Below are 23,983 nucleotides of genomic sequence, written 5' to 3'. Positions count from 1 at the left end.
GCCGATGCCGAGCGGGATCAACATCTAGCAAGAGAAGGTCGCCGTCAGCGACGAACAGTCCGGCGCACTGACATGGTCATCCTTCAAGACCAGCCTTTTTCTCTAGAAGGGACTGACCTTGAACCTATTGCTAATCATATCCCTGAAGTCTCAAATCAAGAACTGGATCAGTCTTCTAGTTACTCTTCAGGAAACATCCATATAATCATGAATACAAGCGCTCCAGCTTCGCAGCACGCTCATCCTGACCAAAGAGAAAAACCGCGCCAGAATCGACCGTGTCATTCTCAATGGAGGCTCATCTCGTCCTAAGGTTTGCACCTCATCAGACGGAGAGGGACCTCCGAGATTCGATGACAAATCGAAATGAACGCAGTGGAGTCCATCCCGTGATCGACTTGCGTGACTCACTCACACGGCGCAGAGAAAAAGGGAAGAACCTGCTTTCCAACCATGACGCCTACAGATATGACCGTTATGCCGAAAAACTGAGAGAAATGTTGAATGCTAGGTGCTGAATCCGTCAAATTAACATCATGAACGATCCTCGTAATTATGGGGACGTGCCGGTCGAAGAGGCCGAGGGTCGTTCACCACATCTCCTAGAAGAGGCCCGCCAAGACGGCAAAAGGCAACGAGACCGAGCCGAGGCATCTATCGGCCACTCTCGCCAGACTAACACAGTCAACCAAATGATTGAATTTGAAGTGCAGCCCAGCTCGATTCGTTTATTAAACGAGCCTTAGATGCAAGTTCGAGACGAACCGAACTGCCCGCTCGTTTGCCCATTACTAGACGGAGGTAGTATATCCATTGGCGGGTCCAATGTCACTTTGGGCCGAAACATTAAGCCCATTAATAAGTATCAGATCAGACTATATGACATGTTGTTGAGAGCTTGCTTATTCGACTGCCATGGTAACAAAGCAAAGCAAAGCAGAGACCATCTTTCATCTTCAGGATCCTGATTTTCTCTGGCCGACGTTGTTTGGATCTCTGTAAACAGAAGGTTTGGTTTCTCAAAGAATTCGTTCAAATATATGATTTCAGTTAAATTTCTCGTCATTTTGTCAACTCCATATACATACGGTTGCTTGAATTACGAATCCCTTGTTTCAGTTTTGGATTTTGTTCCCTCTCATTTCCAAAGTGAATTGTGAGGTTCGGTGAATCATTATGGATGGTAACAAAGATGAAGCGTTGAGGTGTCGTAGGATTGTTGAGGAATCGATTGCATTGGGTAAGAAAGAACGTGCGATGAAATTCATTAAAATCGCACAACGCCTTGATCATAATTTACCTGTAGCTGACCTTTTAGCTGCTTGTGAGAAGCTTGATTCGGGATCGCCTTCTCATTCTCCTGTAAATGCAAATCCCGTTGATGAAAAGAAAACTGAAATTGGTCTGGAAAATGCTAATGGAAATGGAGATGGGCTTTATACTGAAGAGCATGTTTATTTGATCAAAAAGATTAATCGGAACCAGGACTATTATGCAGTTCTTGGTCTGGAGAAGAAATGTTCTGTAGAGGAGATTAGGAAAGCCTATAGAAAAATGTCATTGAAAGTTCACCCTGATAAGAACAAGGCTCCTGGGTCTGAGGAAGCCTTTAAGAAAGTGTGCAAGGCGTTTAAGTGTTTGAGTGACCAAGATTCGAGGAGGCAGTACGATCAGGTTGGTTTGGTCGACGAGTTCGAATCGGACATGCAACAGAATTATAGACCGAGGAGAAGGAGAAGGAGAACTACTCATGACTTTTATGAGGATGATTTTGATCCTGATGAAATATTTAGGTCATTCTTTGGTCGGTCGGAGATGTATAGGGCTTCCCATGTTTATAGGAGCGGAGGAATGGGTGGTTTCCAGAGGGAGGAAGTTCCGAGAGGGGGCGGAGGAGGAGGATCTAATCTAATGATTCTTCTTCAAATATTGCCGTTCCTGCTGATTTTCTTGCTTGCTTCTTTGCCGTTTCCTGAGCCAGAGTATTCCTTGCATAAGAATCTTTCCTATCAGGTTCCTAAGAAAACTGAGAAACTTGGGGTGGATTTTTATGTGAAATCGTCATTTGATGAGAGCTTCCCTCTTGGAAGTGATGCTCGCTCCGATATCGAGGACAGCGTGATCAAAGATTATAAAAATATGCTTTGGCGCTATTGCCATATAGAGATGCAGAAGCAACACTGGAATAAGAATTTGCCAACGCCTCACTGCAACAAGCTACAAAATCTCGGACTGGCATGAAGATATGATCAAGTGCTTGCTCTCTCATGCAACTAGAAAGTGTTTTACATGGAGTTTTTCTGTATTGTTAATGACATGCATTCTATAACTCTGAATATTTTGTAAGTGTGTTAGTCCAGTAGTACATTTTCAATCGTGCTTTTCATTTTAGTAAAGCTTTATGTAGTTGAACATAAATAATTTATGTTATGTAGTTGGAGTTTGTACCCCCTGAAAAAAATTCATGTCGAACTCAATTGCGCCTCTTTGTTTTTCTAAGTTGTTACCATAGCATTAAATAGCTCCGGAATTTCTAGCTGCCATCTATCTATCCCCAATCATTGTTAGTGATTCTTCTATCTATTTATAGTGAATTTGAGTTATATGAGGCTTGGCCCTGGTACTTAATCTTTCCAACATTCTTGCCTGGGTTTTGAATAACATGCTTGTACCTATATGTTTAGAGTTCCTGTTGACAAACATTTTCCCCTTAACTGAGGCTTTTTAATCTTGATTGCTAACAGAGAGTATGAAGCTAGACTCTGGAAAGTATGAAGCAGCGGCCTTGTAACAGTCTGCCAAATTGCTCCTGTATTATATGTATCTCGGCAAAACATGGTAATTGACTAATGAGGGTTTCAATTACGCCATTTCAGTAGTTTTGGTTCTAGACCACGAAACTAAAGTGTGCTACTGGTGGTTTGTTTACGTTGAGCATCCAAGGCTTGAGTAATTTTAGCATTCTTTTATGACATCGCTATGTAATATAATTGACTCGTTATCTATCCTCTTGTTATTGCAATGTTGCATTGTGTTTATATGGCTGGATAAGGTGCAGAAATCCGGCGCAAAGCATTAACTATATATGAAGATGGATCTTTGAGCACTCCTTTTCTTTTCTTTTTTTGAATGGGAAGCATTCCTTTTCTTTAGTTTTGACATTATCGAGCTAAAATATCGGAAGACAATTCAAAGCTACTTTTGGCTTTTCGTTGGAATATGAAATCAATGGTAATATGAGAAAAAAAAAAAAAAAAAACATGCTGAGCACACTTATTTACAACTTCACACATGCTGTCGTGGACTGTAGAATTTTGTTATTTAATTTCACCGTGTTTTGTTATTTTTCATAATACATACAAACAAAAAATGAAATGTGGGAAAAATAAGAAAAATGGATACGTGACAGAGGCCATACTATTACTGAATACATACTCTGTTAGTGTCAGGTTTTTTTGTTGTGCAAACAGTAATGACATGTCAACACCAAAACTGTGCTTCGACTGTTCAATACTCGAACTACGTACGGAACATAGCAGTTTCCACATGGTTTAATTAGTATTTTTCACTCCAATTTCTCCAAAAAAAAGTAAGGAAATAACTGATCACCGACGAGGAGCCGCCCTTCCCACCACCGTTGCGCCACCACTTGGCTCGGCATTGGTTGCTCACAAAAGACAAGCCACGGATTGTTAGTGAATTGAATTCAAAGTTGGAAGGAGTGTACAAAATGAAGCATTTTCGACAGCTTTCATAATTAATTAATTATTTCATCGCCAATGACGATAATATACTTGCTTTGACACAATGACATACAAAATATTTCATTATCCAAGGACATTAACGTAAAAGAAGACACTACTATTTCACAAAAATAGTTCTAATTCTATCATTCTGCTTGCAGATACAAAATGTTTTAAGTAATAGTACTAATAATACTATTATAACATTAAAAAACTAAGTGATAAACAAATCAAAAAAAAAAACTAATTAATCAATCTCCAGATTCTCCGTCGCCGCCGAAGATGTAGAAGCGGTTGTAAAGCAGGAAAAGTACCAAGAGTAGTAAAATGGCTACTCCGGCGGTGGAGCCACTGGCACGGTGGATGGAGTTAGGCTCGCCGGAGGAGAAGACGGCGGAGATGAATGAACCAGTAGTACTGTCGGAGGTGGAGAGGTATTGTATGGTCAAGAGCAGAATAATGGGCAAAAGGAGGAGGCCTATTGGCGTTAGGAGGTCGGCAATGGCGGCTGTAATGGCTTCTCCGTTGTCTCCGACGAGAAATGGAAGTAGAACTATTACGGCCACCACCACTGCTATGATTATGCCGTGAGGAGGAGGAGCTCCGCCCTGTCTTTCTTGCTCTATCATTTTTTTTTTTATAAGATGTTTAGCGTTTTTTTATGTTTGTAAGATGTTTAGCTAGTGGAGTAGTACTGCTTTAATTTAAAGATACAGTATGTATTTATAGAGTTCTCTCATTCAACTAGAGTTTGATTTTCAAATTCACTTACAAGGCCCATTTTAGTATGTGAAAGTAATTCTAATTTTTTTACTTAAAAGTAATTAAAGGACGAGATTTGTAATCAAAGCTCTTTAGTAAAAACATTTTAAATTTGATTATGTTTCGAATTTTAATGCTACCAACTGATAAATACTGATGTTGGTTGGAGAAAGATGTTGGTTAGCTTTTTCTAGTTTGAATTGAATCAGTCAGGTTCCCGATAAAGAAAGCTTTGGGAACTACAAGGCATGCTACAATTAAACTCGAACCAAATGAAATGAGAAGCATAAACAAATTAAGTTTTTTTTTTTTTTTTTTAAGTTATTATAAACAAATTAGCTTGAAAGTAGGGTCCTTAGTTTATTTTTTTTTTCTGAGAGTTTTCACTACTTTTTTTTTTTTAAAGTCGTATTCACTACTTATAATTTAGAGATGATCATGATATATATACATAGCGTCCATGACTAAAAGCTACAGTATTACCTTAAATTTGAACAGACAGATGATCATTTTGGTCTGTATGAGATAGGGATTGACCAAATCTAATTCTACTCTTAAATTTAGCTTTCGATTTCGGGCTTTAGTAGAAGCCTCAGATACACTTCTAAATTCATTCCATTTTTCGACCTGTTAGGTGAATTGAAAATTGATTTTTCAATGTTAATTTCTCATTCGGTTTTGGCTTTTTATTGCTAAGTCGTGACTAGTTGAGGAATGTTATTTCTCGTCTGCAAAGAAAGACTACTTTTATATATAGGCAAGTTTTGGTATTATTAGTTATTAGTTTAGAGTAGGGATGTTAAAATGGGCCGACTCGAAGGATTTATTTACGGTAAAAAAATTGATCCTTTTATATTTTAAGTTTTAAAGGATCGAAGTCCTAAAGAATTTAGCCCTACAGGTCGGATTAAATCCGACCTTACTATTTATGAGTTAATTTATTTATATAATATTAATTTAATTATTTTAATAGTATTTTGATGGTTAATTAATTTAAAAATAATGATTATTTAATTTAAAAAAATGATTATCATAAATATTTATCAAGTAGGGTTTTGAAGTACTCTATTGAGATTTAAAATGAAATGGAGTTTAAAAGAACCATTGTATGTAAGTAATACAATGGTTTTTCTATTACTATATTTTTATTAATATATTGATTATAATTTTTTATTATTATGTTTTGGAACGGAAAATAAAAATAGACAAGTTGAGTGAATAAAAAAAAGGAGATTCATGGCCAAGGGCAAAGATGTTCGAGTACGGGTTATTTTGGAATGTATCGGTTGTGTTCAAAAGGATAGTAATAAAGAATCAAAAGGCATTTCCCGATATATTACTCGTTTTACTAAAAAATCCAATATAATATATTATACGTCTTTTCTTCTTCTTTTTCTACCGCATATCATTTCCATAAAAAAATCATTCATCAACTTCATTCACATATATCAATTTCCATCTTTCGATAATTCTTTATTTTACCTGAAGAAGGAGGAGGAGATGATGACAATAAACAAACATAATAGTTGATGGATTTGTTTCTTTTATGTTTTATTTTACAATATTAGTTAAAAAGTTAAATTATTATATTAGAATAATGACACTACGCCATTTCATTTTATCATTTTGAGGTATTACGACATTTTATTTTGTTTACTTTCAAATTTTAAATTAATTTAATTTTAAAAAATTAAAGAAATTATTTTACATTTGAATGGTACGGTTTTTTTTAATCGATAAAGGACCGCCCATAAGCCCTAACATCCGAAAGAATTAGGTCAACATCGTAATTCTTAAATCATTTTAAATAAATGATTTTTTTTTATTTTGACCCTTTAACCTTCGAGCTTATAGAATCCGGTCCTAAAAAATAGGGCCGGACTTTTGACATGCCTCGTTTTGAGAGCAGTATTATTACCTTATTTATTTGTTTGAATATTATATACGGACACAGAACTTATCGGATTTAAAAACCTTAAGCCTATCCCCACTCAAAGATAACGACACCAAAGTTGTACTCCCAAATAAAACATACCAGAAAATAAATTTTAAAGATTTGGTTACTCTATATAAAAATTATATTTTGCAATTAAAATTTATTTGAAGAATCTTTTCTTCACAAAAAAAGATTTAAGAAATTTTCATTTTATATTGGTTTCCTTGTTGGGAAAATCTGAAAAAGCTTATTTATAATGAAAAAAATTGGCAAATCCAATCGCTAAAAATATACAAGCAAATATCACCGTTTGAATAGTCAAACATTCTCTTGCTAGAAACATGAAACACTCCACACTTCTTGTCTTTTTAAGAGAATCATTCAACACACATTCCTACTAATTCTCTCCCTGGCTCGGGAAAAACATCTCTAACTAGCTAGCATTATATCGATCGATCATTCCATTTCTCGAGAACCTAAAGAAAGAAAATGACCGATCAATTGGATCACAGAAACCAAACACAAATTCCTAACAAGGAAGAATCATCATCGTCGTCGAATCAAACAGAAACTCGCTCTTCGATCAATAAACAACGAAATTCGATCACGCAAAGTCTCCTTCGTCGTGGAGGATTCGTATTCGTGGGGATCTTCATTGCCGCTGTGATGGAGGCTCGAGACCCACAGCTTCCATCTATCCATAGGCGAGGCAACCATCACGCTGCAGGACGTTGAGGTTTTGCTGGGACTGCGGGTTGACGGTTTGCCGGTTATGGGTAGCGAGTCGTATCCCACTGACATCGACGGGTATCTGCGGAGGCTGTTGGGCTGTATGCCGGAAAGGACTGGGAAGACCGGTATTCGGCTCTCTATCCTTAGGGCCCACTTGGAGCGCCATCGCGATCGTGTTGATATTACTTAAGAGGAGGCGCTTCAAAGGGCGCCATGCTACCTCGCATTCTTGCTTGATGGTTGCTTCTTCCCTGATAAGAGCCAGAACAAGATCGATCTCTTGGTACTGCGGCTCCTAGAAGACCCAGAGGCTTGCGGTTGTTTGAACTGGGGCAGCGCCGTGCTTTCCTACACGTACCGCGCATTGTACGATTCTGCCCGTTCCGGAGACCACTATACGAACATGTGCGGGCTACTCGTGCAGTCATGGACATGGACGAGGATTCTTAAGGTCAGGCCCATGTTTCGTCGAGGAGATCAGGCGCCGGTCGACGCCCCATTTGCTGCACAGTAAGTTCGTGTACATTTAAATTTATAACTAAATTCATGATTTGTTTATTTCTGCGACCATACGTTTATGGCTTACGTATTACTGAACTTTTAATTGACGCAAGTGGACAAGACCTTTGTCCAGAACGAATATTACAAGCCACGCCCTCGTGGCTTACAGAAATCAGTTGTCCATGATGACTTCGTCACAGGTATTTTTAATCTTTTGGAATATTATTTTTCAAAATATAAATTTATTTTTAACAATTACTTTCGTCATTTCGTTTCAGTTCCTACCGGATGCATGCCGTCAGGACGAGCACATATGGATGTCGAGGACATACCTCCACTATTTCTATATTGTGGAGGGGCACTACCCCGACAGAGTCATGCGGAAATTTGGGCGCCTGCAAGCTGTACCGGAGGCTCCTCTAAATCAGACCGAGAGTGACAGGTTGCACCGGATAAAGAGATCGTCCCACGTTAAGAACTGGGAACGAGTACATACTGTTTACGTTCAAAATTGGCACATTGGGGCCAACCATGTCGTCGAGGGTCCCCAGACAGCTCACCCGACTGTTGTGCCACTATATCGGGACTGGTACCTTGGCAAGACCGTCCGCTTCGTTCAACAGCCCGGTCGTGAGCCATATGCAGGAGGTTAATGGCCACACGGATTCGGTGAATGCCCTGGTGCGTACGATTTACTACTATTTATGTGATGTGGTATTTATTAATTCACTATTTATGTACTGTCATTCGTTGAGCGATCTGTACTGTACTATATTAATCCACTGTTTATGTGATGTGGTATTTATTTGCAGAGCGAGGAGTTGAGCCGACTTATGCATTGGGCGAACCATATTCAAGATGTGTACAGGGACAACCAATATCATGACGAGCATGTGCAGAATTATGGGGAGTTTTCGTCACGGATTCGGGATTTGTTGGAGGTGACCGGTTTGCCGATACAGGAGCCGACCGATGTGCACGTCGGCACGTCGATCCCAATCAGGGTTACGTGCCGCCCCAATGGAGATCACTGTTGCGGAGGCTCGAGAGTCGGGTTTTGGGGAGCGGTAGACAAGCCAGGCAACCATCACTTGAGGTACCTCCGCCTGCTGGACCTTCTCATCCGGCTGGATCTGCTCGTCATTTCGTATCGGATTTTAGGGTTGGACCCTTTCGTCCCGCTGGATCCTCTCATCATAGTGGTTTATCCCGGTATTCTACATCATCTCACCATGCAGGTGGTAATGTGCAAGTGCCAGAGTCACGACCATTGCACAGCGATGAGTTCTTCCCATCGCAGATGAACTTAACGAAACTTCTGAACAGCCGGGTATTTACTACCGATGATCTGACGGATACCACCTCTCCCTATCAGCAGCTCCTAGTGTCCTCAACGGCTGCAGATCCTCTCGCTCCTGCACAACCTACGCAATACGATTTCGTCGCGAGTTTTTTCGGTTCGGTGCAGCCGGAGCAGCAGACGGCCGACACATATGCTAGAGATGTACATATAGAGTTAGGCATCAGGTCGAGTTCTCAAGGCTTTCCCGACACATCCACCGACCGGCCAGTAGGTTTTGCCGAGTTCGTAGGACAACACGGAGGTCAAGAGGTTCATGGTTAGTATATTTTCATAATACATTTAAAATTTTCGCATAGTGTTATTAATATATAGTTATTGATAATGACGAATTGTTTTACATCCATCGTAATTACTAGATACTCAGACTCATAGTGGCGAACCATCTTCGGAAGAGATAGAGTTGCAGCGACAAGATCGTATCGGTCGCGGTCAGAATAAGAAAAGGAGCAGTTGGGTATACTACGACCCCAGATGAGCTAGCATTGGAGTAGATTAAATGTACTGTTTTTTTTATAATATTGACATTCATCACCACAATATTTTTTTATTAAAAATAAAATTAATTATTGTCTGTATCATACTCCTCATGATCATCTTCAACCTCATCGTCATCCTCATCCTCATCATCGTCATCATCGTCGTCGTCATCTTCATCATCGTCATCATCATCGTAGTCAACATCTTCACTATCATCATCATAGTCGTCATCATCGAGAGGCGCATTTCCATGAAGTCCGTATGGGTCGTACAACATGTTCAACGGTAGTCTATCCGCCGGTGTATGAGTGAACGAGCATTTCCTTCTGTCATGGTCTCTGCTGTTGCAATTACTGCACCCTCGTGGTCTTCGACCGGTCATGTTCAGGTAGTCCCTCGCGCCACGCTGTCGTCTGTTTACTCTTCTGCGACCATGACCGGTATGATGAACCATGCGACTGTCGTCTGGTAGGAGCAAAAAATCGGATTCGGGCCAATGATTTGGCAGAGGGCAAAAAATACCATAAACTGTTGTCTCCAACCAGCCCTTGTGTAGCAACGATGAACCAGGTCTAGACGACGAACGTGGAGTTCCTTTGCAACGACCATTGCATGAGAACAGGGTATCCTGTAGGTGTTCCAACGTAAACATGTGCATGAACCCATATCAAATTGAACCGTATGTTCATTGCCGGTAACTCTGAGACTCAATGGCGGAGATCTGACGCTGAACGTACGGCCGGGAGCATTTGGATATAACGAGACTCTATACCGTCTGGAATGTATTTTGTCTGCTTCGAATGTTTCCATCGGTTTTGGTGCAAGCGCATATCTGTATCTATGTATTTTCGTCAGTTCGTCTGCAAATATTGCCATGACTTTTGCATGCGTTGCCTGAACGAACGCCCTGATTGGCAAGAAGCGGTCGCCTCTGAGAACGTTATTGTAACTCTCCATGTCGTTCGACGTGGTTGTTCCCCATCGGTGGAATCCGTCTAGGAACAATGTCCACTTCTCTAAGGGAAGACGTTGTAGATACGTTGCTGCAGCCTGACTCGATTCTATAAGATCTGCTCATGCTTTCATATACTTAGCCTCATCCAAGTCGGTACCAACTTCCCAAGATAAGGCATATAATCCTTTCTTCTTCGAGACGTTTGGCAGCATATTAGCATGAATATGCTCCCTACAGGTACACCTGTTTAGAAGTAATAATTAATTCATGGATTAATTTGAACTTGAAATTATAATTAAAGTGTTGTAAACATCACCTGTGAACTCTCCAGTTTGGAAATTTGCTATCGAGCTTCACAATAGCAGACAGGATGCCCGAATTACGATCAGAGATGATGCAGGTGAACGTATCTTGTAGAACGTAAATTTTCAGGTATTTTAAGAACCAATACTAACTGTGGTTCGACTCCTCGTCTATGATCGCATGTGCGACTAGCACGACTCTATCGTTGGCAGTCTTTACGACCGCTACAACCGCCTTACCCTTGTACGACCCACGAAGATGCGTTGCGTCAACAGTAACTACCGGATGGCTGTGTTGAAAAGTGAGTCTCGTGGCACCAAAATGCCAAAATACGTACCTGAATAAATAACAATAATCAGTACAGGGAGTAAAATTCTTATTACTGTGCTAGGTAAACATGTGTTGGTACCTGAAAATCTTCCTCCTGCTATGCACAATCCCGTCCTCCTTCTTGAACTTCCACTGCACTGTAGTCCCATCGTGACAGTGTTGAAGAGCTTGCATGTAGCTGGGTAGTTGGCGGAAATTTGTCTCCCAATCTCCATACACCTGGTTCATCGCCACTCACTTACCGTCCCAAGCTTTTTTCTTCCTAATTTTACAGCCAAATGTTGCTTCATAGTCGGCAACTATGGCCTTCATTGGGTAATTTGGACGATCGCGAATCTTTTCCAGTATGATGTGGGCAACGTGATCTAGCAAAATATTCCTGTCTTCACGTTCGTTGTCCGCTCCATCACAATTGTGCCCGTCACACCAGAAAGTCATTTGCCACGTGCGATATTCGCTCTTGAACAAAGCCTGGATATTCCAATTGCATATAATACCGTCCTGCATCTGCTTAGTACGTTTGTTTGGACGATTAACGCATTCTACAACCCATCTTGTTCGGTCTGACTTCGTCACGCGAAATTCTGCTCCCCGCCTGGTTAATCAGATCGCTATCGCACCATGCAGCTCTTCCTTGTTAGAAAAATGCGTTCCCACCTTTATATTACTAGGGTCACCATTGTATAATTCTGGACCACTAGAAATGCGGCGGTTTGTTACCTCATTAGGCCCATCCATGTTGCTGAACACATGATAATCTCTTGCGGGTGGAACGATGTAATCCTCGTCTGATGAGGCGTTTCCCTGTCTTCCGCGAGGTCTACTATTACCCTCTCCTCCGGCATTGAATCTTGATGTCCGGTCCGAATTATGAATCGGATTGTAGCTGATGAACAAGTCATGACTCCAAGAATGATGTTGATATATCAATGATAATGTAGCATCATCATTAATTACGATACATTGTTTTTCACCATTATCAACTGCGTATACATAAATAAGATTCAATTGTACCCGTTCTCTTTGAATTCCGGCATAATCGCACATTACTTGAGAAAAATCATCACAACTCAAAATACCATTGATGAAATAAGTTGCGTCGGGAACGCTACCCACCACGACCTTGCCTTCCACGAATTGTATAGAACTCCTCCAGTATAAATTTAAATAGGAAGATATATTTATAAAAAAAAATCAAATTCAAAAAATATTGCAAATAAAATCGAAAAAAAAATTAGAAATTTTAAAATTATTCGGATGAGAGACGAAGAAATAAAGTGGAAGTGAAAACGGGTGCGGAGGTCTTATATAGGCAAAATCCTATCCGTGTATGCAATTTTCGGACAAACTTAAACCGGAATTTTCATTAACGGCTACCGTCATTCGGGATTGACAAATCCGGTTTGACATTAAGTCCGGAAACTTAATTTCCGGTTTCACATTCATTCCTGAAAATCCAATTCCGGTTTAACATAGATTCCGGATACTTCATCTCCGGTTTCACATTGATTCCGTAAATGCCATTTCCGGTTTGAGTTGAGTCCGGAAATCCCATTTCCGGTTTGAGTTGAGTCCGTAAACCCCATTACCGGCATCAATTAAATTAATTTCCCCCCACCACAAATAATGGTGTAATTATTAAGAAATCATTATTTCTTAAAAAAATTGAATCCCGAAAACACTAATCACGGAAATTAATTAATCTAAATGCCTAATACATATTAGTTGTTCCGGAAACTTAGTTTCCGAAAAGACCTTTTCATGTTCACCTCCTAAATCTGAGGTGTACAAAAGTGGTGTGCCCTTGCTTCTCCTGTTCATTACAAGTTCAATCCTATCAAAACAATCATATCCTTTTTTCTTTCTTTCTTTCTTTCTTATAAGTATTATTGTTTGTTTTTGGTTGGTCCTTGACTGAATTGATTGGAATATTATTGTTGTACGAGACTACTGTGGTGGGGACTCTAAACATGTTGAGATTGGCAAAGAGAGTAGGAGCACGCTTCCTTCTAACCAGTACCGGTGAAGTCTATGGCGATCCCTTGCAACATCCTCAAGCTGAGACTTATTGGGGAAATGTCAATCCCATTGGTACAAGTTGTTGTCATAAATAACTAACTCTCTCGATCGTATCGTACTATTAGTAATAATATTGGGTGGCTGGCTGGCTGTCAGGTGTTAGGAGCTGTTATGATGAGGGAAAGAGAACAGCTGAGACTTTATGGATGGATTCTCACAGGGGTCTTGGGATTGAGTTTAATTCATTTCTCCATTTATTTATTTAATTACAAAAATTACACACTCTGGTTAATTTTATACATAATTGGATTTTCAGGTCAGAATTGCTCGTATTTTCAACACCTATGGTCCTCGTATGTTGTCCGACGATGGTCGTGTTGTCAGCAACTTTATAGCTCAGGTAAAATATATGAAATATACCCTACACTATTTATGTTGGTTTTTTGTGTGATAGGAATATCATGAAAACCAAGAAATTCAATTTTATTATTTAATTTTGCAGGCATTAAGGAAGGAACCACTCACTGTTTATGGTGATGGAAAACAAACTAGGAGCTTCCAATACGTTTCAGACCTGGTAAATAAACTTATTCACTCCTTACTAATACTATTATTGCTTGAATTCACTCTAGTCCAGTATATAACTTAAACTTAGCGAACCAAACATACTCTAGGAAGGATTATATATGATCAGAATTGTTAAGTCAAACTGCCGTGAGTGTACACAGATTCCAGAGTCACACCTGTTTTCATGCCTAAGTTTGTGAGTTGGCTATTTTCGTCAAAACCAGTATACTGAAGATTCGATTCTTTCTTGCAGTACAAGTCTTCTTTGGAAACCTAGTAATTGAGAATCTCTTGTTATTAATCGGACCTTATTTGATTCTATATGGATTTCCTATTGTGAAAAGGATTCCTAAATTAATTCTTAATAGAGAGAAAGTCAAGGATTCTCTTAGGATACAATTTCTATTCCATAAGAGATTGTTTTTTCCTATTCTATGAAGAAGTCTTATTCTCCAAGATTGTAGGTTTTCTATATAAAAGGATGAAGACTCTACAATCTCGTGAGATGTCTTACAAGTCTTCTGCACGCTGTCTTCTGCACGCTGTATTCTGCAAACTTGCTTTCGAAGAAGACATCCGATTTGCTATTGTTGCTGTCGACCAGAAGTTGATCTGCTGTTGCATTCTTTGCTGTCGACATTGACGACTTATTTGGAGGAGAAAATATTCCTATCTACACCTTTGTTCACGGTCGATTGACCTTGTGTGTCCGTGAACGTTGTAGGGTGAGTACCTAATCGAGCACTATTTCAACTAGTTAGAGAGTTATGTGTTAAAGTGCAAAACTTGGTAGCGCTTGTAATCTGTTAGGAGATTATAAGAAAGTCCTTGTCCGTTTGATAAGGCAATCGGTCCTTGTAGTCTAGGTGAGAGATTGCAAGAGAGTCCTTGTCCGTTTTGATAAGGCAATTAGTATAGACGAAGAATCCACTTAGTGAGTTAGGAAGTAGATTATAGATTTGCGAATTATAATCCGTGTACTGTCCTATCGTTGTAAGAATAGTGGAATGTCATTTATCTTTGGGCTAGGCCCCGCAGAGTAGGATCATCCACGTTGGATGTTCCGAACTGCGTTATCATATCGCGTGTTATTTACTTTCTGTTCTGCTATTGTTATATTGTGTTAACTTGCTACCGTTAGCACACCTGCGATAATCTATCGATAAATGTCAGAATACAATCTCAATTGGTATCAGAGCGGGCTCAAGAAATCTTCTTGAAAAAAAGATCTTACGTATTTTGACAATGGATGACAAGATCGAAGAAGGCGGTTCAACCACTCGTCCTCCTTTACTTACCGAGTCCAATTATGATTATTGGAAAAACCGAATGAAGTGGTACCTGAAGAGTCAGGATGAAGCTATCTGGCGTGCTACACAGGTTCTGTGGACACCTCCTACTACAACTGTTGATGGAGTTGAAGCCGTTAAGAGTGAAAACCAATAGACAGCAGCTGAAACTGCTACCTGCACAGCAAATAGCAAAGCGGTTAGCATCATTCAATCTGCCGTGCGTCCTAGTGTATTCAAGATTATTCAAAATTTTGAGACTGCCAAAGAATCATGGGATGCTCTTCAACTCACATATGAAGGAACAAAATCAGTCAGACAATCAAAGCTGCACCTCATCTCCATCAGGTTTGAACTCTAACCATGAAAGATGATGAGACTATTGCTGATTTTGAAAAGAACCTTCGTTACATTGCTAATGAATCTGCTGCTCTTGGCGAGGTTATTCCGGAATCAAATTGGTGAGAAAAGTGCTGATCTCACTGCCGGAGAAGTTTAGCTCAAAGATAGATGCTATCAGTGAATCTACTGATTTCGAGACCCTGCAGTTCGATGATCTAATGGAAAGCTTAGAACCCATGAGATGACTTTGGCTATGAGAAACAGAGATAAGTCTAAGTCCAAGTCCGTTGCCTTCAAAACTGGAGTGGAAGATGTACCTACTAACACAGGTGAACAACACTCAATCCATGAGCAGTTGGCGCTATTGACGAAAAACATGGGAAAGATGTACAAGAAGATCAACAAGGCCAAGTACGTTGATTATTCTACAGTCAATCCTCAGAAAAATAGTCGAAATTTCCAAAAGAAGAATGAGTCAGGTGGAGGTAGTCAAAGATTTAAAAGGGAGAATCAAATGAAGGAAGGACCAGGTTCAAGAAAGAAAAGATACAATGTCATGAATGTCAAGGTTTTGGTCACATTGCTGCAAAGTGTGCCAATACTCTGGAAAAGCAGAAGAAATCCTTCATATCCACATGGAGTGATGAGGGGACATCCGAAGACCAATCTGAAATCAGTGATAGTGGAAGTAAAATTGAGTTTCCTGCATATAATGCATTTGCTGCCCGTGTTTCTATGACCACAGAATCTACTAGCACAGGTAAAACAGAGGAGAACTCAAGTTCTGATGAGAGCTCAGAGAGTAATTCTGAAGACGAAGACATACACAGTGCTTTCGAAGATCTAGCTGGGAAAATGGCTGAATCTCTCAAAATCAATCACATACTCTCCGACGAAGTGAAGCAATTGACAGTTGAAAGGGAGGTTTTCGACAAGGTGATTGAAAAATATAAAACTGAAATTGCTCAGTTGAAATCTGAATTGTCAAAGACTGAGATGAAGTTAGCCCAAGCCAACCGTGCAATGGAGAAGTTCAACAAAAGAAAGGGAAATCTAGATGAAATTCTGAAACAATTAGCTCCTAAGAACAATCTATTTGGTATAGGCCACAAACCATCAAGAGGAACCAGTTCAGGATCCAAAAACAGAGTGACTAGAGCCAGAATCATATGTCACTATTGTAATAAACCTGGACATATAAGACCTAGATGTTTCATACGACAGAATGACATTCGTAGATTTATTTCTTCAAATCCAAGAAAGCACCAAAGAAGAAACTCGACATTGTTAATCACTCTCAGCAACGAATTTGGGTGAAGAAAGGAGAATTGAAGAGTCTGATGTGCAGATTCTCATCTAAAAGGGTAGCCGACTGGTACTTTGATAGTGGCTGCTCTCAGCACATGATAGGTGAAGAAGGAAATTTGAAGAATATTATCTACAAAAACCATGGAACTGTTACTTACGGTGATGGTAATTCAAATGCTATAATCGGAGAAGGAAGCCTGCCAGTTTTGACAAACTCAAAGATAAAGCATGTTCTATTGGTGAAAGGTCTTAAGCACAATCTGATCAGCATTGCACAAATGTGTGATGAAGATTGTGAAATCAGGTTCAACAAGCATGGTTGCAATGTGCTCAATATCGATGGAGCAGTTGTCATGTTAGGAACGAGACAAGCTGATAACACATACACTCTTGATGGAGACATAAAGTATTTGAAGACTAGCACGGAAAATCTAAAAATGTGGCACAAGAAGCTTGGACACATTGGTTTTAAGAATCTAGCTGATCTGTCAAAAACAGGGTATGTAAAGGGTTTACCTCTTCTCAAATATGATCCTGATATCACTTGTGGAGATTGTCAAATGGGGAAGCAAACGAAGGAAAAACACTCCAAAGTACCCTATATCACTACTGAAAGACCTCTGCAACTCCTGCACATTGACTTAATGGGGCCAATGCAAACTCCAAGTCTGGGAGGTAAATCTTATGTATTTGTGTGTGTTGATGATTTTTCCAGGTACACTTGGGTAGATTTTCTTAAAGAGAAGTCTGAAGCTCCAGATTTCATTATAAAACTGTGTACCAGACTGAACAATGAAAGAAGAAACACGACTGGAGAAATCATGAGAATCAGAAGTGATCATGGAAAAGAGTTTGAGAATTCTGTAGCCACAGCATTCTGTGAGCACAACGGAATTATGCATGAATTTTCTGCACCCATTACTCCTCAACAAAACGGAGTGGTGGAAAGGAAAAACAGAACCATTACAGAGATGGCACGCACCATGATCCATGCTAGGAAGCTAAGCTACAAGTTATGGGGTGAAGCTATGTCAACTGCATGCTACATCATAAATAGGGTGTATCTCAGACCACACATAAAGGAAACTCCTTATGAAATCTGGAATAATAAGAAACCATCTATGAAGTACTTTCATGAATTTGGGAGCCCCTGCTACATGTTGAAGGATAGAGAACAGAGAAGAAAACTCGACTCCAAAAGTAAAAAGGGAGTATTTGTTGGCTATTCAGTTAATAGTAGAGCTTATAGAATATTTATTGAAAAGTCAAATACCATTACTGAATCTATCAACGTTGTGTTTGATGACATGCAGGTGGAAGTGGACAATCAAGAGGACGGTGAACCTGGAATTGGTCAACTTCTGACTAATGACAACACACCTAGTGTGGGGGCATTAGGAGCAGAAAATATTAGCAGTAATGAAAACACACCTAGTGTGGAGGCATTTCTTGTTAGCACAGATTTTGGGAACACACAAGAATCCACACCTGCAGTCACAAATCGAAATCTGTATCCATCAACACTAATTCAGAAGAACCATCCAACGGAGGATATTATTGGAGACATCGATGAAAGAAGAACAAGAGGGGTGCCTAGAAAGAACTACAGAGATATGATGAACTATGTTGCTTATACATAAAAAATTGAACCAAAAAAAGTTGACGAGGCTTTAACTAATGAACATTGGATACTTGCAATGCAGGAGGAACTACATCAATTCGAGAGGAACAGAGTATGGGAGTTGGTTCCTAGACCTGAACATTACAATATCATTGGTTCAAAGTGGATATTCAAGAACAAAACCGATGAGCAGGGAAATATAACGAGAAATAAGGCGAGACTTGTTGCACAAGGCTATACACAGGTTGAAGGAGTGGATTTCGATGAAACTTTTGCTCCTGTTGCTCGGCTTGAATCAATCAGGCTATTGATTGCTGTGGCTGCTTATGGCAACATTACTCTGTATCAAAAGGATGTCAAGAGTGCCTTTTTAAATGGGTACTTAAATGAAGAAGTGTATGTTAAGCAGCCTAAAGGGTTTTCTGATCCAGTCTATCCGGATCATGTGTACAAGCTGACGAAAGCTCTATATGGTCTTAAGCAAGCTCCAGTGAACGGGAACGATAGAAATTCGTTCACAGCATGGCCAGTGAGTTTGAGATGAGCATGGTAGGAGAATTAAGCTATTTCTTAGGCTTCCAGATCAAGTAGTGCAAGGAAGGAACCTCGATCACTCAGGAAAAGTATGCCAAGAATCTGGTGAAGAAGTTTAGGTTAGAAACTGCCAAACCCATGAGAACTCCGATGGGCACGAATGATCATTTATCAAAAGACATTGAAGGGGAAGATGCTGATCCTACACTATACAGAAGCATGATTGGGAGTCTGTTATATCTGTGTGCCAGCAGACCTGACATAAGCTTTAGTGTAGGAGTTTGTGCAAGATACCAAGCTAATCCAAAACAATCTCATATCAAGACTGTGAAAAGAATTGTGCGCTATGTTTCTGGAACAAATAGGTTTAGGGCTTTGGTATACAAAAGATACAAATGGAGTGTTAGCTGGTTATAGTGATGCTGATATGGCAGGCTGTGTAGATGACTGAAGAAGTACATTAGGAGGTTGTTTCTACCTTGGAAGCAATCTAGTGTCTTGGTTTAGCAAGAAGCAAAATTCAGTGTCATTATCCACCGCTGAAGCAGAATATATTTCAGCCAGCAGCTGTTGTGCACAGTTACTTTGGATGAAACAAATGATGGAAGAATATGGCTTAGAGCAAGGTGTGTTGACAATATACTGCGACAACACTAGTGCTATAAGCATATCAAAAAATCCTGCACAGCACTCCAAAACGAAGCACATTCAAGTTCGTCACCATTTTATTAGAGAGCTTGTTGAAGAGAAGAAGGTGGCCTTGGAATATGTCTCAACTGAAAAACAATTGGCAGACATCTTTACGAAGAGTCTAGATGCAAGTCGCTTTGAGTTCTTGAGAGGAGCTCTTGGACTTTGCTCTATTACGTGAAACATGAGATAAAGTGCTTCCATCCCTTGTAAATACCATTTTATTATGTTTTATCCTTTCTATATTAAAAAAATACAAAAAGAGAAATACAAAAAGAAGTTTGGAGATAGTGTGATTTTGCTTTTTAGGAAGCAAAAGAATTGGGCTGTGATGAGCTAAAGCCCAAAGAGACAGCCGGGTAGAATGAGGAAAGATGTTGGGCCTAGTAAATCTATGTTGGCCTGCGAAGCAGCTGATCTTCCCACGAAAATTTAAACATACTGAAAAAGGGAAGTTGCAGAGTTGAAGCTAAAATCAGAGTGTAGAACTGCATTTTTGGTTCTCTGTGCTACACGATTCCTCAAACCCTAAGCATTCTCTCAAATCCTACTCAGAAAGCTTTCAATCTGCTAAAATGGCGAGAACAAGAGGGGGTGGCTCAAGGAGACACAGTGGAACTAGACGCTCGTCCAGAATTGCGTCGAACGCTCGTACAATACCCTCGTCTCCCTCATCGCCGATAACCATATCTTCTCCAGAATAGTAACCGCCACCACCGAGGAGGGTCTTCTCACAGCAAAGACCTGAAGATATCTCAAAGTACTACTCAGATGATGAAAGTGAAGAGGACATTGTGGTCGAAAACCCGGAGAGTGCTCTGGTTGTGCATCGATGTTTTCCAGTAAGTAATTTCCCTTCCTCTTCTGGTAGGATCGGTAGGAGAACTGTAATTACCGGTATTTTTGAGGATGTGAGTGAAAATCTGGCATCTGGTAAGTCTGTTAGCCACGCAAGGTCCGGACAGAGAATGTTGGAAGAGAAGGCGCTAGTGAGTCTGGAGTTGCTGAAGATCCTGCTTCCACAGAGGATCAGGAAAATGATGCTGATAATGGAGGAAACCCTCAAGCTGGGGGGGAGACCCATGCCGAGGAGGATGCTCATGCTGAGGGGGAGTCTCATGTTGCTGATGTTGTGGCTGAGCAGAAGAATGTTGAGAGGCTGAAAGGCCTGTAAGGGAAAAGGTTGCTGAGGTCCCTGTTAACACAAGGGGAAAGAAAAGTTTAAAGAGGAAGAGGATTGCTCTGAAGACTTCCAAATTTTTACCAGCTTCCACTTCAAAATCACAGGGGGAGCAGCCAGCTGTGGCAGGAACGTTTGTTAATAATGCTGCCAGGGATTTTTGGCCATTTGCATATGGAAAGAAGATCATTGCAGAAAAGGTGCTGGAAAGCGATCAGGCTGACGAGTTCAACCTGAAAGATCTTCTACTCGAAGAGAATCTGTGGGTCAGCACAACCAGGAACAACCAGTACGTTGAGAAGGTTGTCAGAGAATTCTATTGCAACATGCCTGCTGATGTGGACAAACTTGACTCGCCAAATTATCAAAAAGTGTATGTCAGAGGCAAGTTCTATGAAATCTCTCCACAATTGCTGTCTGAAGTCTTCGAATGCTGGAATCCGGAAGAAAGGTGTGATGAAGACTATGATGCTATTGCTTCTGAGTTGACTGGTGGCCGTAAGAGGACCTGATTTGGTGGTGATTCTGCTCTTAAACCAGCTGAGTTGACAGCTTTTTATTCGGCTCTGCACAAAATAGTCGTGGCGAATTGGATGCCTTGCAGACATACTAACACTGTGAGCTTGAAGCTGGGGCTCTTGCTGTTTAAGGTTGAAACTAGGGTTGGTTTCGATTTGGGTGACATGGCCTATGACAGGATAGTGTCTTTTGCTGGCCAGTCAAGGAAATATGGCAACTATGCCTACCCTGCCACTATCTTTACCTTGCTGATAAATCAAGGGCTGACCGTTAGTGAGAACGAGGACTTCACTCAACCTGAAGCTTTCAAGCTTACTGCCAGGCTCACAAATGGGGAGCATATCATGAACATCTCTGAAGATGAAGAAAGAGCAGTTAATCCTGCTGAAGCTAGAGAAGAAGATGTTCTGACTCCTGACGCTTTAGCCGTTGCACGAGAAATGGTCAAGTTCCTGACGAAATAGGAGTATAGGCTAAGGAAGAAGATGTTGCAGTTGGAAGCTCAGATTGCCAGAAGCTGATTCCCAGGGGAAGTTTTTATCTTCTGGATATGCAGGTTTATGATCAAACAATTCAGAACTTTTTTTATTTTTGGCTGTGTAATAACTTTTATTTGACCAGCTATGCGTTTTTGCTATCTCCGAGTGGTGTCTTTGGCGATTTATTGACGAAAAGGGGGAGATCAAAAAGATAGGGGGAGATAATTTCTGAATGAACGGAAATCATTCAAATCTAGCGGTCAGATTTGTGCAAATTTCAACTGTGTTAACTTGAGTCTGTTTTCACAATCTTGGCAATGTTTGCGCTTTACTAGTTTTCATTAACGATGTTTTGAAGACTTGGTGTTTCAGAAGTTTGAAAAGTCGATTTGAAGATTTTTCTGAAGGTTTTGTCAAAAATGCCAAAGGGGGAGATTGTTAAGTCAAACCTGCCGTGAGTGTACACAGGTTCCAGAGTCACACCTGTTTTCACGCCTGAGTTTGTGAGTTGGCTATTTTCGTCAAAACCAGTATACTGAAGATTCGATTCTTTCTTGCGGTACAAGTCTTCTTTGGAAACCTAGTAATTGAGAATCTCTTGTTATTAACCGGACCTTATTTGATAAGGCAATCGGTCCTTGTAGTCTAGGTGAGAGATTGCAAGAGAGTCTTTGTCCGTTTTGATAAGGCAATTAGTATAGACGAAGAATCCACTTAGTGAGTTAGGAAGTAGATTATAGATTTGCGAATTATAATCCGTGTACTGACCTATCGTTGCAAGAATAGTGGAATGTCGTTTATCTTTGGGCTAGGCCCCGCAGAGTAGGATCATCCACGTTGGGTGTTCCGAACTGCGTTATCATATCGCGTGTTATTTACTTTCTTTACTGCTATTGTTATACTGTGTTAACTTGCTACCGTTAGCACACCTGCGATAATTTATCGATAAGTGTCAGAATACAATCTCAAGAATTTATCGATAAGTGACAAGGAAATAATGTTGTGTTACTATTACTAATTAATTTGTACAGGTTGAAGGTTTGATGAGGTTAATGGAAGGAGATCATGTCGTTCCTTTCAATCTTGGCAACCCGGGAGAATTCACCATGCTCGAACTTGCTGAGGTAAAAACATCCATCCATATACATATAATATTCACATTCATATTCATATTAATTAATTGAATGGGGGTTTGTTTAATTAATAATAGGTGGTGCAAGAGACGATAGATCTAAAGGGCGCACTACTTTTGTAAACAGTAACGAGTAGAGGTGAACATCAAATAGTATGACCGGATTTCGCGTTTCCGGGACTATTAATTAGGATTAATTAGTTAAAACCGGAAATGGTGTATCCGGTCTAAGTTAAAACCGGAAACGGAGAATCCGGTCTTCCCTATGACCGGGACTCACAATTCCGGTCAACACCTTTTTTTTTTTTTCCATTTTCCTTGTAATGCAAAAATATTACTAGTAATATTAGTAATATTTTTTTTTCTTTCTTTTGTCTTCTTTTCACTTTTTCTTTCTTTTGTCTTCTTCTTTTGCCTTTTTTTTTTCATTTTTCCTTGGACCGGATTTGACAAATCCGGTCTTAGCTTCTTCTTTTTTTCTTGGACCGGATACCTCATTTCCGGTCTTATCTTAAATTTAAATACCTGTTAATCACAGTCATTACATGGTAGAACCGGAAATAGCATTTCCAGTTAGACTACCAATGTTTACCTCTCCCCCAATTTCTATACAAATGTCCAAGTTTTCTTAAAAAAAAAATACATTTATAATTTTCTCTAGATCTAAATGCAAAGATAGAATTCAGGCCAAACACAGTGGATGATCCACAGGAAGCCAGACATTTCAAAGGCTAAAGAATTGCTCGGTTGGGAGCCGACCGTCTCCCTCCGTAAAGGGCTGCCTCTCATGGTTGCCGACTTCCGACAAAGGATCTTCGGCCACAAAACTAGTGCTATTGGCGGTGCATCTTATGAATAAATCCATTCATCAAAACATATATAGAACGCTAAGCCAGATTTAAACTAGTAGGATATCATATCATGATATGATTTTGGTTTTTGTTTTTCATTTAGGCTTTTGGAAAAGTTTTGGTGCTATGATTTCTACTGTATGTTAATCATATTTTTTTAATTTTTTTAAATATATTAAAAAAAATATATATAATTATTAATATTGACTTAATATTTTCTTTTTTAATAATATAAAAAAAATTAAAAAATATGTATTAATGTATGGGAATATTTTATTTTATTTTTATTTCCATTTTTTTGTGACGTTTGATCACCTGATGGCTGGTGCAATGAATAAATAGACAGTGTT

General features: G+C 39.8%; 2 protein-coding genes and 1 pseudogene across 2 annotated transcripts; 2 read left to right on the top strand and 1 right to left on the bottom strand.

Annotated features, from left to right (window-relative positions):
- Nucleotides 1–1,176: 1,176 nt before the first annotated feature.
- Nucleotides 1,177–2,241, top strand: LOC139883117 (chaperone protein dnaJ 49). The gene has a single exon (XM_071867333.1). The coding sequence runs from the start codon at nucleotides 1,177–1,179 to the stop codon at nucleotides 2,239–2,241; it is 1,065 nt and encodes a 354-aa protein (XP_071723434.1).
- A 1,753-nt stretch (nucleotides 2,242–3,994) lies between these two features.
- On the bottom strand, nucleotides 3,995–4,372 carry LOC139883122 (uncharacterized). Its single transcript, XM_071867336.1, has one exon. The coding sequence runs from the start codon at nucleotides 4,370–4,372 to the stop codon at nucleotides 3,995–3,997; it is 378 nt and encodes a 125-aa protein (XP_071723437.1).
- An 8,247-nt stretch (nucleotides 4,373–12,619) lies between these two features.
- Nucleotides 12,620–23,641, top strand: LOC139883121 (UDP-glucuronic acid decarboxylase 4-like; annotated as a pseudogene).
- Nucleotides 23,642–23,983: the final 342 nt, after the last annotated feature.

This window comes from Rutidosis leptorrhynchoides, unplaced genomic scaffold (assembly GCF_046630445.1).
Source record: "Rutidosis leptorrhynchoides isolate AG116_Rl617_1_P2 unplaced genomic scaffold, CSIRO_AGI_Rlap_v1 contig356, whole genome shotgun sequence".
Taxonomy (NCBI): domain Eukaryota; kingdom Viridiplantae; phylum Streptophyta; class Magnoliopsida; order Asterales; family Asteraceae; genus Rutidosis; species Rutidosis leptorrhynchoides.
This window is presented reverse-complemented; position numbering and strand designations above follow the sequence as displayed.